The 15,041-nt window shown below is 40.7% G+C and overlaps 1 protein-coding gene across 8 annotated transcripts in view; it reads left to right on the top strand.

The window, feature by feature from the left end:
* The window catches only part of LOC105485316 (myosin XVI), a 703,391-nt gene extending 695,081 nt beyond the window's left edge, over nt 1-8,310 (top strand). For all 8 annotated transcript variants that reach the window (XM_011747599.2, XM_071081051.1, XM_011747600.3 and 5 more), the window contains one exon: nt 6,900-8,310. In XM_011747599.2, coding sequence (XP_011745901.2) covers nt 6,900-7,127 — 228 coding nt within the window. In that variant the 3' untranslated portion in view covers nt 7,128-8,310. The remainder of the gene's footprint in view (nt 1-6,899) is intronic.
* The last annotated feature ends 6,731 nt before the right edge of the window (nt 8,311-15,041 follow it).

Here is a 15,041-nt window from a genome sequence, read left to right as displayed (position 1 = left end):
GATTAAATATTGTTAAGGAGTACTGGCCTCCTCTTCTGATCTTCTGTTTCTTGGCTCACAGGTGATAATTTTAAAATGCCCTCTCAGCTAAGTTGAAGGTAGTGACCTATCATACAGTCTTACATAGAATTATAACCTTCATGGTAACATAACCTGTGAAAATTATTTGGTTTTATCTTAAGTCAAGATAAATAATATAAGATGTTAGCATCTTATTTCTGCCATTCTGGCAATTCTTATATACCTAGTAGATTTTACTCAATAGCTATTAATATCTGTAATAGAAAAGAAGAAAATTTCCATGAAATCCCTCAATAAAGGAGTTTATTCTGAATGTTAATTGGTTATTGCAAACATCAGTCAAATTTTTGCTTATCAAAGAACTATGCAAAGTTCTTGTTTGCTGATTCAAATATGGTGTCCTGTACTCACTACATTATTCAAGACTCAATACCCTCATTAAGAAAGGGCTTTCAAAAGGTTTATGTACATAAGTTTCACCTTTTATAAGGTACTTGGGAATTCAGATATTTTTAGTAAACACCGAGAAGCTTTGAAAGGGTAAGAGAGCATTTTTTTCCAAAAAGAGAAGCAATGATTCATGGGATTTGGGACATTTTTTGTCAAAATCCTTCCCGACAAGCCTAATTCAGATGAGCAGCCGCTGAAAGTCACTTTCAGCAGGTTGACAGTGCTGCTGTGCTTCTATGGAGTGACTCAAAGTTTTAAGTCTGTTCCTATTATGAAGGTTAAGCAGAGGGTCACATCTAGTGTATTTTTGGTCACTACGAAAAACTGCTGAAAAGAGTTTAGGATTTAGAGGAAATCTGGAGTGGATGTATTTTGTGCTTGGTGTAAGCACAGAGTTGTATGGTCTGTCAAACACTAGCATCGAGATAAATACAGCATATGCCATAAGGAGATGGAAGAGTAACACCAACTGCTGGGTAGAGATTTGGATTCTGTTTGTTTGTCTAGTTTTTATGCTTTACTTTGTCTTGTTAGGAATTAGTCTCTATTTTTATATCCTTTTCTCTACAGTTCATGCATATTTTTAGATTAATTGGATATTTATTATTTCACTGTTATATTAACTTTGATTAAATATTACATTATTCTTTTAATAGTTTCACAAAAGGAGAAAACATGCATCCTTGACTCATTGCTTCCTAACAGATTTGATCACTTTTACCACTTTTCTAATACTGCTAGAACCGTAAGACCTCGAAACTCTACTTAATCCCAATAACAAGGTTTTGCAGTTATTGATGGCAGGCACTTGTGTTATTCATGTAATTTAAAGTCTATAAGACATTCCAAGCATATAATTGATATTTACCCATGGGTTTACTAATTCCAGTGTTGTTAATTCCCTCTTACATTTCCATTTATTTTTTCCCCATCTGGAATCATCTTCTTTTACCAAAAAAAAAAAAAATCTTACCTATTTCTTTCTATTAATATGAGGGTTTGATGACAAATTCCCTCATTATCTTTTGTCCGAAAACATCTTTATTTCACTTTTTAAAAAAAAATGTCTTTTATTTCCATCAGTTTTTGGTGAGCAGGTGGTATGTGGTTACACGAGTAAGTTATTTAGTAGTGATTTGTGAGATTTTGATGCACCCAGCACCCAAGCAGTATACACTGAATCTGATTTGTAGCCTTTTATCAGTCATGCCCTTCAACCCTTTCCTTCCATTTCCAAAGTCCATTCTGTCATTCTTGTGCCTTTGCAGCCTCATAGCTTAGCTCCCACTTATAAGTGAGAACATACAATGTTTGGTTTCCCATTCCTGAGTTAGTTCACTTAGAACAATAGTCTCCAATCCCATCCAAGTTGCTGCAAATGCCATTAATTCATTACTTTGTATGGCAGAATAGTATTCCATCATATACACACACACACACACACACACCATATATATCTATATATCATATATATGATCATACATATGATCATATATGGGGTGTGTGTGTGTATATATATCATATATACCATCATATACCACAGTTTCCTTATCCACTCATTGATTGATGGGCATTTAGGCTGGCTCCACATTTTTGCAATTGTGAATTGTGCTGCTATCAACATGCATGTGCATGTATTTTTTTCATATAATGACTTATTTTCCTCTGGGTAGATACTCAGCAGTGGGATTGCTGGGTCAAATGGTAATTCTACTTTTAGCTCCTTATGGAATTTCCATGCTGTTTTCCATAGTGGTTTTACTGATTTACATACCCACCAGCAGTGTAGAAGAGTACCCTTTTCACCGCATCTACAACAACATTTATTATTTTTTGATTTTTTGATACTGGCCATTCTTGCGGGAGTAAAGTGGTACCACATTGTGGTTTTGATTTGCATTTCCCTCACCATTAGTAATGTGGAGCATTTTTTTCACACGTTTGTTGGGCATTTGTATATCATCGTTTCCCTCACCATAGGTGATGTGGAACATTTTTTCATATGTTTGTGGGGCATTTGTGTATCTTCGTTTCCCTCACCATTAGTGATGTCGAACATTTTTTCATACGTTTGTTGGGTAAATCTTCGTTTCTCTCACCATTAGTGATGTGGAGCATTTTTTCATATGTTTGTGGGGCATTTGTGTATCTTCGTTTCTCTCACCATTAGTGATGTGGAGCATTTTTTTCATATGTTTGTTGGGCATTTGTAAATCTTCGTTTCCCTCACCATAGGGGATGTGGAGCATTTTTTTCAGATGTTTGTTGGGCATTTGTGTATCTTCGTTTCCCTCACCGTTAGTGATATGGAGCATTTTTCATATGTTTGTTGGGCATTTGTAAATCTTCTTTTGAGAATTATCTACTCATGTCCTTAGCCCACTTTGAAAGTAATTAATAGATGATGTGAACAAATGGAAACACATCCCATGCTCTTTGATGGGTAGAATCAATATTGTGAAAATGACCATAATGCCAAAAGCAATCGACAAATTCAATGTGATTCCTATCAGAATACCACTGTCATTCTTCACAGAACTAGAAAAAGCAATCCTAAAATTCATATGGAACCAAAAACCCACATAGCCAAAGGAAGACTAAGCAACAAGAAAAAATCTGGAGGCATCACGTTATCTGATTTCAAACTATACTATAAAGCTATCCATAGTCAAACAACATGGTAGTAGTATAAAATAGACAGACCAATGGAACAGAATAGAGAACCCAGAAATACACCCAAATACTTAGCCCACTTATCTTCAACAATGCAAACAAAAACATAAAGTGGGGAAAGGACACCCTATTCAACAAACGGTGCTGGGATAACTGGCAGACCACATGTAGGAGAATGAAACTGGATCCTCATCTCTTACCTTATTCAGAAATCAACTCCAGATAGATCAAGGACTTAAATCTAAGTCCTGAAATTATAAAAATTCTAAAAGATAACATCGGAAAAACTCTTCTAGACATTGGCTTAGGCAAAGACTTTATGACCAACCCAAAAACACATACAATAAAAACAAAGACAATTAGGTGGGATTTAATTAAACTAAAGAACTTTTGTATGGCAAAAGGAACAGTTAGCAGCATAAACAGACAACCCACAGTGTGGGAGAAAATCTTCACAATCTATACATGTGACAAAGAACAAATATTCAGAATCTACAAGGAGCTCAAACAAATTAACAGGAAAAAAAAATCTTATCACCTTCATTTTTGAGGGGTATTTTTCATTCAGTGTAGAATTTTATGTTGACTTTTTTTTTTTTTCTCTCTCAGTAATTTAACCAGGAACGTGTTGGCTTCTGGCTTCCAGTGTTTCCATGCAGACATCAGCTTTCACTCTTACTGTAGTTCTCGCTGGGCTGTGTTGGAGAATCAGTCTACCCCTGGTTCTCTCCTAATCCTCAGGCTTAATCCTCCTGTGCCTTTGATTGAGAGGTCTTTGTTCCTCAGCACTGAAAGATGATAGCAGCTAGCCCTGTGTTTCAGAGCTCCCAGCCTGGCTCTGCAACCTTGTGCCCCACACAATTTCAAAATCCAGAAAAAGTTTTAAGATGAGACTGGCCACATGCTGGACGCCATCATCACCCCTGCCAGGTTCTACTTCTGAAGCACCTCTGTCATTGTAGGAGATTTCATTCTGCTTTTTATAAACTTTGGCCTAGGACACCCATCGCCCATGCAGGTGAACAGCTAAACGAGTGTCCCTTGTGGACGATGGCTATGCATTTGAGGATCTACAAGTTTCCAATTTGTTTCTTTAGTTCCATGCAACTCCAAAATACTATGTGGTTTCTCTTTCTTCCAGTAAAAACTCTCTGGATCTGGGGAAATGCTCAGAATTGGCAAGTGTCCCTGGGGGGCGGGGGGAAGCAGCTGGTAATTATCAGTTCACCTCAAAAAGCTTCATTCCATCTGGAATTCTCTCCTTTTGTCAGAATTTCCTGATGTTTTAGAAAAATGACTCTTTTTTGAAATTTTTACAACGGGAACAATAACGTGCTACAGCTATCTGGAAGTGGACGTTCATCAGTTTTTTTCTAAATAAATGAATATGAAGTTGTGTCATTTAGGAAAGATGGTGTCTCAAGAAAGCTTGGGGAAAATAATCCGTTGACATGGTGGCGATATTCTTCCATCAGCTAAATGTTGTTTCCTAATCTGGTGACATTGTTTTCAGAGATCACTACTGTATGCTAAGTGTGTGCCAAGGAACATAAATATGAATGTTCCATGTCCGCACTAATGAGACTGAAGGGAATGTAACCAGCACAGCACACACTGGTGGAGGATGACGGAGGAGCTGGCACACACTCCTGGACAAACAGAGAGAGATGACTGTGGTCCCATTCAGAAAAAGAAGGGAGGAGGAACGTGGTACAGAGGACTCTAATCCTTAGCCTGTATCAGATCCTAGACGACAATAGTTGGGTTAAGCAAAGTAGGCTCACAGCTAAAAGCATATCTTCTTTTGAGAATTGTCTACTCCTGTCCTTAGCCCACTTTGAAAGAAATTATAGATGATGCCAACAAATGGAAACACATGGACTCTTGGGCCAGGCTGCCAGGATCTGTCATTTTCCATGTGGCTTTGGGCAGATTACCTGTCTGCCCTGTTCATGTTTCCTCATCTGCAAAATAGGAGTACCCACTTTACAGGGCTCTTAAGAACTGACGAGTTAATGCCTGGAAGGTGCTTAGGAAAGCACCTAGCACATGTGTAGCCAAAGTGTTCACTAAATAACCTGATTTCATGCTCGCTCCCACCACCCTGTCTTGGCTCCCTCCGCTGAGAGGAGAAGCAATCTGCCCAACAGAATTTCTCATTTCCAGATCATTCTGATGCAGCCCTAAAGACTGAAAAAAAAAAAATTCCTTCTAAGGGGCCCACTCTGCTCTGCAACTCACTCTCTGTTATGTCTAGAAATTGCTTTAGGGACTGAGTAACCATAGTCCTCTTTTCTACCCTGAAGCTCTTCTTTCCTCTGGTTGTCTGTCAGTTAAACTGGGGAGGCTCCTTTTACTAATAACCAGCTCCAGGACTCTAGTTACAGACTCGGAATATGGGTTTGACCTTCATGCTGTAAACATCGTCTCCTTGATCCCAGCCTTTAAAATCCTCTTTCTTGGGGAAACAGTAGGCTCAGGTGTTGGTGTTAGAATTGAGTCTGGAACACTCACTCCCTTTGCTGCTTTCAAGTGACTGTTTTCTACATAAGTGCATAACCACTTGTGTTCTGTTTTATTTTCTCTCATTTTAATGGAGAGGGTTGTGATGAGATAGAAGAAGTGCTGGAATAAAGTAGTCGGTGCTTTGGAGGTAGGATGAGTCATCTCATTTCCTCTGAATTCTCCCCAGTATTCCCATTTGGATTTCCAGAATCTCATTTAAAAAAAAAAAAACAAAAAAAAACCAGTATACTTCCTTAGAATTGCCAGAAACATTGATATCTGCAATGTCCAGCTGCTACAGACTCCTGGCAGCTGGCAGAAGAAGGGTGACCACAGCTACATAGCCAGCTTGTCTTGTGCCCTAGCTGAAGTTGGGGTAAGCTTGGTCTGCAGGGTGTCTCTCTTCAGGGGCCATAGTGATGCAAGATGATGTAGCCAATACAGTTACATGTTTTGATGCTTCCCTGCAAAGGCCCATAATGTTCCCATCTTTGAGAGCTCAGAGTTCAAGAGAGTACACAGTTGCTAATTTAGCTCATTGCTTTGTCTCACTGCCACCAAATAGAGCAGGCAGGTAGATACCCCAAAGAGGCTTCAAATATTCTCAAGCACAGCTAGCCTGCCTTGAATGAGCTCATTGGATATTTTAGTGACTGCCTTTTGTAACACCTAATGCTTGAAAACATTTTCTACATGAGTGTGGTGTGATTCTGTATTGTCTATGTATGGGCCCCCATGAGTAGGGGTGCATCTTTGGGTCCATGCCTATGGTCGGAAGTGAGGTCATGTAACCCTAATAGTCATGTTTGACTATTAACTATGTGGACAGATGGAGGAGCAGCTCCGAGGATGGAGGGAAGCTTGAGGAAGCTCTGTTAATAGGAGAACATCTATTATGGATAGAAATTAAATGAAGAGAAAGTACAAGTTGCCATAAGAATGAACACAATAATCGAGGGCATAGGTCAAGCAGACATCTGATTCTTTCTTGCAGCCTCTGGAGGTGCAGCTCACATTAACACTCTACCTAGTTCCCAGTGTTTTGTTGCAGTCATCGCCTTAACTCAGCAATTCATAGCCTCCCTAGCTCAGTGCTGTTTCCAGAGGCAGCAGTGCATGGAGACTGAGGAAACAGGCTGCCTCTTTCAGCGCCAGCCCTGCCCCTTTGTATCCAGGTGTTGCTATGACGCTTCATACTCATTCACAATATTTGGTGCTACCTGTTTTTTTTCCCCCTCTTCCTCCCACAGGTAATCCATCAGCTGAGGCTCTCAGAGAATGAAAGTGTGGCCCTGCAGGAACTCTTGGACTGGAGGAGAAAGCTCTGTGAGGAAGGACAAGACTGGCAGCAGATCCTGCACCACGCTGAGCCCAGGGTGCCTCCCCCACCACCTTGTAAGAAGCCCAGTCTTCTGAAGAAGCCGGAAGGGGCCTCCTGCAACAGGCTGCCGTCTGAGCTCTGGGACACCACCATTTGATGCAGCTTGAACTGCAGACTCACAAAATAGAACTACCTACTGATTCCAGGCTACAACAACAGAAGGCTGCCTTCTGACACACGCTGGGTCTTCCCTCCACGCATTTAGACAAAAAAAGCACAGGACACAGACACTAAATATATGAGATCCCGTGTGTGTGTGTGTGTGTGTGTGCGCGCGTGCGCGCGCGCGTGTGTGTGTATTCTTTCTTATCCATCTCGTGGTGATACACTCTGATTTTCAGGCTCCTCATTTATGGCTCTGTGCTACCCCTAGGTAGCGAGAGAGAGGCTGGGAAAAGGGTGGACGTGGCCAGAGAGGGAGAGTAGCAGAGGAAAGGAGCAATCCATGCACACCCTGTACAGTTGTTTTTCTACGGTTCAACAGTCTGTTTATTGTACTTCCAATGGTTTTATTATAATACGGTATACGGGACATATATTTTATTTCTTTGTAGATATTTGTGTTTTATTGGTATTGTAAACCTGATAATTATTTACATGTTTATTACTGTAATTTTTTAACTTTATGCAATTGGTGGTGCTTCCTTTCTTCAAAATACAGATTTTAAAAAATAATTTCTAGATTTTTTTTTTCCTCCACAGTCCTTTTTTTTAACCTAACGCACCTGAAATCTTGAAACTACATTGTTGTTTTAGCTTCGCCTGTGTCACCCCTTGCAAAACTATGAATTGAGTCCCATGTTTTGGGTGTTACTCATGGATGAGGAGGCTGTTCTTTCCTATGCCCTGTATTTCTGGATAAGTGGATTGTGCACCCTTTAGTTCAATTTCACCTCCCGACTTCAGCATAGATCACAGGAAATCACATAGCACTTGGTTAAACACGTATGGCTTCAAATCCATAGCTGGTGGTGTAAAATGGTCATATTCATTCAAAGGTCTACACAGTACAAATGAGCACGCTGCCATGTACTGTTTTGAGCAGTAGGGACTGCATCTCACAACGTTCGTCCCCCAGGACTTCCACTGCATGATTCCCTCGCTGTATATCCTCAACCCTCCCATAATGCAAGGCCTTGTTCATTGATGTGCTTTCGTTGGCTGTGGGAAGTTCTGAGCAGTGGCTCCAGACCACCTTGTCTTGCTACTTGGAACTTTTTATTCATACCAGCCTTTGAAAAGTTACTGTGCCAATAAAGAGGTACAACTGTGTTCTTCTATTGCTTTTGTTGTTGTTATTATTGTCTCCCATTAAGTCTTGTGTTTTCTGGTCAGAGAAGTAGGGACAATGAAGTCATCTCACCCAGACTCCCTTAATGTGGGGGCCATAGCATTGTGCAAACTTTAGACACCAATGATGTGTTTTACAATACAGGCTTTATGATGATTCCGGTATGGTGAGACCATCAGGTCCAGAAAGGAGTCCCATTGAAAAGACGGCTTGTTATCCTCAGAAATCCCAGAGAAGGGGGCACATAGTACCATCAGAGGGCCACACTGAGGTCAGCCAGGAAGCAGAGGGCATGGGGGAGCCCTTTATTTTAGTCTGCACAACACTGGGAAAAGACAAAGCAGGCATAGAACTGGCTGCTTTGAGAAATGTCAGTGGGTTCTGGGGTGCGGGAACCACCCCTGCCTGTCTGGGACCTGGCCTTGAGGTGAATAGGGTGGGCAGAGCGTGGCCTGGAATGACAGCCCTATGAGAACCCACAGAGGAGACTTACTAGCGATGTGGGCTCTAGATTGATTGCCTTGTCTTTGAAAATCATGTTCTGGGGTGAGTTGTCACTATCTTTTGGACATGGCTAACCCTGGGAAGGGCAATTCCTCCAAGGTCAGCAGGGCCCCAGATGCCAAAGCATCGGAACACAGCAAATAAAAGCACATGGTCAATATGTAGTTACTGCGACGTTACTGCAGCCACCCAACGAAGACAAGGAAGTGTTCTGCCTGACCTCCAGCCTGATGACAGCCGAGCCCCACTCCCTGGCTATTTCTCTCTCACCTTTGTCCCTTCTGACTTCCAACCCCAGCCAAGAAGCAACGGAAGAAGCCGACTTTCCCTTGATAGATGACTTCTTGGGCCATGCTATGGAAATAGTAGGCACTTAATGATCTTGGTTGAATGAAAACTTTGAATTGCATTCTCCTCCCCACAGTATATTCAGGCCAGGGTGAAAAATAAACTGCTCAAGCATTGCACATTGCAAGAACTTGCTTTAAATGTTCACTGAGCATTGTGGTGACTGTGTAAGTTGCTCAGCCCATATGATTCCTGAACTGGCTATTTTGGTTAGGGCTGCTGTAAGAAATTGCCATCGGCAGGGCAGCTTCAACAACAAGCATGTATTCCCACAGTTCTGAAGCCTAGGAAGTCCAAAATTAAAGTTTCTGCAGATCCCGTGTCTGGTGAGGGCTTGCTTCCTGGATTGCAGATGGCCATCTTCTCATCGTCCCCTCGCATGTTCAGAAAGGAAGGGGAGGAAGCACCCTCTCTGGTGTCTCTTCTTACAAGGGCATGAATTCCATCACGAGGACTCTGCCCTCATGACCTAATCATATCCCAAAGGCCCTGCCTCCAAATTCCATCATACTGGGGATCAGGGTTTCAACATCGGAATTCTGAGAGGACATAATTCAGTTCACAGCACTGACATATGCCTGCAAGGTAATCTTTATCATTTTTGTATTGATACTGAAATTGAAACTTACAGCTTTAAGTAGCCCATCAGAATATAAACTCTCATCTTTATGATTCCAATGCCCATGCCATTTTAATTTGATACACAGAAATTGCCAACTTACTGTATCAAAATATATCTGAAATGAGGATGCATGACCATTGCAGGGAGACCCTACATGAAGTAAGGAAGTCACAAGCCACATGTGTATCCAAACCACACAACTCCCTATTAACCCAAGTCGAAGCATTGGGGCCTGTGTTGTTGTTACGTAAACCTTATAGTCACCTACTAGATTACTATGAACATTATGAACATGAAATATTTAACCTCTCAGTAGTCCCTCTGCCTCATTTAAGTTTTATTGACCTTCAGACACTAGAAGCCAAACCACTTGTAGATAGATTCTTTGAACGCGATCTTCTAAATCAATGTAGACAGACCTTTCAAACACAATCTCCTTAATCAGTAAGTAAGCTCTTTTGTGTTTGTCTGGTTTCTCTGCTGTGGAAAGAGATTGCAGCTGTCTGTTGTTGGTCACTACATTAGGACCATCTGATTGTGCCTGTTCTAATTACATGATATAAAAATCAGCAGAGGCTCAAAAGCATTAATAGCCATGACAGTAGTAATAGTATTAATAGTCACAATAATACGAAGTCCAAGCCTTGTGTGGATTAAAGTTACTCTCAGAATGGCTCTCTAATGATTATACTTTGTCATGAAAATAAAGAGGTACTATTCTGGGTGATAAAGCACTGAATATTATTCCATATAAGCAAGATTTCAGCTTTTATGTGTGTTTGCAAAATATTTAATGGTGGTATTTTAATCGCCATCAGACCATAAGGTATGAATTAGGATATACTATTGAGGCTTCAACCTTATGTTCAGCAATATAATTGGTATGAATTATTACCCTATGTTCAAACACTGCCCACTACTATTGCTTTTTTTAAAAAAATTATTTATGAGAGCTCTCTAAAAACCACTATCCAAATGTTTATAATGAGTTAAAATGATTTAAAATGTATTTTCCAGGATGGAAAAATATATCATCACTATTCTTAAATAGTGGTATCTAATTTAGTAGAATTACGCTTATACAAATCTACTCAATAAAAGCAACAACCAATTAAAATCTAAGATTTATGAATGGACTTCACAAATAAACATTACACAACTTAGACAAAAGGTATATTATGAATTCCAGAGTCTGAAAGGATGGATGAACTTCTATCAAAATTCTATTGCTGTCAGTTTCCAGCCAGACATCAGACTCAACTCATATCACAATAAAGGGCATGAGGGTATTAAGTAATAACGTTCTTCAGTAGGACACAATTCACCCATTGACCATCACTTGGAACTGCTCATTTTTTTCTAATCATTTAAATGTAGTTTTTGGTGAGAAATGAATGGAATTGATTTCTATTTCTCATCAGGAAACTTTCAATAAAAAAGATTCTTAAATTAGCTAGAGAAAAAAAAAACTCTGTTCCAAGTAAACATTTAGTGTAATTTTATTACATTTTTCAAATTGTTTTTAGCTGCACATAAAAATCCATATAATGAAGATGAAAGCAATTAAATTTCTATTTACTGTGGAATAGTGAGCTCTGTGTGATGCTCATGGGTTCCCAAAACAGTAGCGCTGCTTTCAAAAAACTAAAAATATCATCTCCACCCCCATTTTTCTTCCTTTACATCTTATTCATAAGCAATGACTTTATAAAATAAATTCTACTACCAACAATGTTCTCTGCTGCAAGGCGTCCACGTGAGTTACAAAGATACCCATTAGATAGCGAAAGGTTGTAGCATGCTGAGTTACAGACTGGGAAGAATAATCTTTGTAGTTTTTTTCACTTTACCTAAGTACTCCAAACCCCTGGGATGTTCTATTATTGTGGTTTCAGTAAGTTTCTCTAAAATCCAGGATGCTTTATAAACTTTAAAGATGATATTTTTCAAAGGGTATGTCTTAATAGGTGCCTATAATTCATCTCTATCACCTGTTCTAATTTCTCAGATCATTTTCCAGGCTTTTTGAAATGTACTTATACTTTAAATATCATTTGTGTGTGCTTCAATATCAGCACAATATAATCTGAATTTTATGTAGTTTACTGGATCATTATAATGGCAGAAGAAAATGTTGATGTCCTCTCATAAGAAAATAATTAAAGGTGAATAAATCTATGCATTCGTTTCTATTGTTGCTTTATAATAGGAATGTATCAAATGTGTCTTTTCTTTCCTTTGAATTAGTCATGGGACAGACACCCTGCATATCTGCCAGCTTGCCTTTCCCTGTAGCCCCAGGGAACAAGCGCTGCTTCAAAGGAAGGCCAGCGAGCCTGCTCAGATGACATTTTCCTGATGTCACCATTTGACTTCTGAAGTCTAAAGAAAATGAAAGAGAATGAAACTATTGATAAATTCCAAGGGAGGGGGGGATCAAAGCTCTAAAGAAAAATGGAATAAAACCAAATTCAATTTGAGTTTTTGATCTTTTAAGATTTCAACAAACAAAGGGGTTGGAGGTCCGTGATCTAAAACAATTAATTGAAAAATGTATACATTTTGTCATATTTGAAGAGAGATTTTCTTTCCGAACTTTATGATAAATTGCATTAGACTTTTGTGTGGCAATAAGAAGAGCATAGCCACCCGACCAACACTCTATTACTCTTCATCAATATTATTGTTGAATAAGATAATTACATTTAATATCACAAAGCTAGTGTTTTGGACACTTTTTAATACAAATAGGTCATCTATATACACGTGTTTTGTAGGGGAACTAGTTCTTCAGACAATTATACATGCATTTTGTGGTTGGAGAACTATTGTCATTCCCTTGGGCTTAGAAACTGTTACATAAAAGGATGACCGTCTATATTTTTAAAAGCAAGTTTCCCAGCAAAAGAGAAAAAGAGGCCACAAGAAATCCACCAAGTCATGGCCTCAGATGCTCAGGGTGTCAAGGGTAAGGAATTAGGAAATTAGAGGTGACACTGTCTCATTACTGATGTGTTTTTATCCCATACCAAGAACTCTTATTTTTCAGCCTCAGAAGGAAAGGCAAACCTGACAAAGACATAATGCTTGCTGCCCACAGCCTTCATAAGCCAAAAGTTTGCCCACAGTGACTCAATGAGAAAATTCATTAAAGGTACAAGTCACAGTACCTCCCAGTTTTGCTCCTGACAGTTGGCAGGTGGCACTTGTGGGCAGTTTTCTTACTTGTCTTGACTTCCCACTCCTATCTATGTTTGTTACTCAAGTTGGTTGTTTTAACAACCACAGGCTCTAGTGGTTTCACACAATAAAGCTGTCCTTCTATTTTAGTGTTCTCTCTTAAGTCACAGTTGACACAGTCATTCAAAGATCAAGGGTCCGTCCATCTCATGGCTCAACCTCCTCTAGGCCTTTGGCGGTGCTCCTTACTTAGCCAGTAGATGCGGATTAGAGCACAAGGAACAGACCCAGGAGGGATTCATGGCCTGCCTAAAAATGGCTTAACGTGCCTCCACGTTCCATGGGCCAGAACTCAGCCATGCGGCTGCACCTGGCAGAAGGGGCCTGGGACAAGGAGTCCTACTCTTTGACTTGGGGAAAGGGATGCGACATGGCTGATGATCCGCCTGGATACATCACGCTATGTGAGGTAGGGAAGTCCTAACTATAACCATCTAAAAGCAATTTTATATTTCTTTCTGGGCTCAGAAGGTGCACAGAGCCACTAGCCTTCTGCCAATCATGAGATGCGGAAAATTCTCTACATCAGCAGCCGCCAGCCCGCCTTCCCAGTGGGCCCTTGTAAGTCTTCCTGTACCCAGCGCTGGAGGGTAACGAGGTAAGGATGGGTGGGAGGAGAGGTGGGAGATAGGGGAGTCCCTCACTTCCCTGGAAGGCTTCCCTTCTCCAGGTCTGGCAGCAGTTCAAGCAGGGAGCGCTGGGAGAGCCTCGTGGAGGAGCAAGCTGACTCTTTTCTCAGAAGATGCAGTGGGCTCTGGAGACTATCTACTTGGTCCTCTCTCACACAAGCCCCGGGCAGACAGATGTCTCTCTGTTCCTAGAGCTCCTGAGGCTCCTTCCTGAATTCATGGACATCAGGAGTCCTTTGTCCTCTTTTTCTGAAGTGTCCTCTTTTTCAGCAGCAGTGGTATCGCCTGGGAAACTCACCGTCCCAACGCTAGACCTGCCGAGTCAAAATCTGCAGGTGAGCCACGTGCACATGGACATTTGAGAAGCCCTGCTCTGGAGGTCTCCAGGTGGCACCCACCAAGCAGCCCACATGCAGTTGTTGGGAGAGCCCTCATGCAGCGCTTGCTCTGCAGAGCAGGCTGAGCTCCGAGCAGGAGCACTCTCAGCCCCACCTCCAAAGCAAGTCAGCAGTCTTCCTCATGGGCCAGATACTAGTTCTTTGGATCTCCCCAGTGCAGTGAGCACATTTTCCAGTGCTCCCTGGGGGCTGTGGTGGAGCGCCCTCGTTAGGCTCAGCACTAAGAGCAAATGCACTCTCCAAACCCCTCCTGAAAGGGCAGGATGAAACTTACAGTTGGCAAAATAAATATTTTCATCAATTTTTCCTAATCCTCTCTCTGACCACTTTTTGTGTCTTTAATCTTGCTGAAGGGCCCAAGAGATAGGAGCAAGTTTCCTTCCCTCCCCTTGTAAAGTCTGCATCTGACATATACAGGGCCACCTGTCTGATACTCCCTTGGTATCCCAATCACTATCATTTAGAAATCAATGGAAATTGAGGCAAAAAGAGTCTCAATCTGATATCCTGTTATAACTATATCCTGGAAAGTATATAAAATATGAAATTTATTTAAAAGTCCCATAATTCTTCACTAATTCAGACAGGTCTTACTCTAATAACACAGCTTGAAAAAAAGTTGCTGTCAATGGCAGTGAACATGCCTCTTTGAGGAGTTTCTGCTTTCGTCACGCGGCAGCTAAAGAAAGCATGACTCAGGTTTGAATCCATCTTCTACACTTTGCTGGCTGAATGACACTACTAAGATGAAAACTTACTGATTAGAGGATTTCTCTATTTGAGTCCATTCCTAGTGATAGACAAATAGCTTGGGCAAAAAAATGTTGGTGGCATTGTGCCCAACAGAGAACCTCCAGAGAAGAGGTTCAGAAATTGTATTAGTCTGTTCAAACACTGCTATAAAGAACTATATGAGACTGGGTAATTAAAAAAAAAAACAGATGGTTCTGTAGGCTGCATAGGAAACATGGCTGGGGGA

The sequence above is a fragment of the Macaca nemestrina genome, chromosome 16 (genome assembly GCF_043159975.1).
Source record: "Macaca nemestrina isolate mMacNem1 chromosome 16, mMacNem.hap1, whole genome shotgun sequence".
Classification (NCBI taxonomy): Eukaryota; Metazoa; Chordata; class Mammalia; order Primates; family Cercopithecidae; genus Macaca; species Macaca nemestrina.
This window is presented reverse-complemented; position numbering and strand designations above follow the sequence as displayed.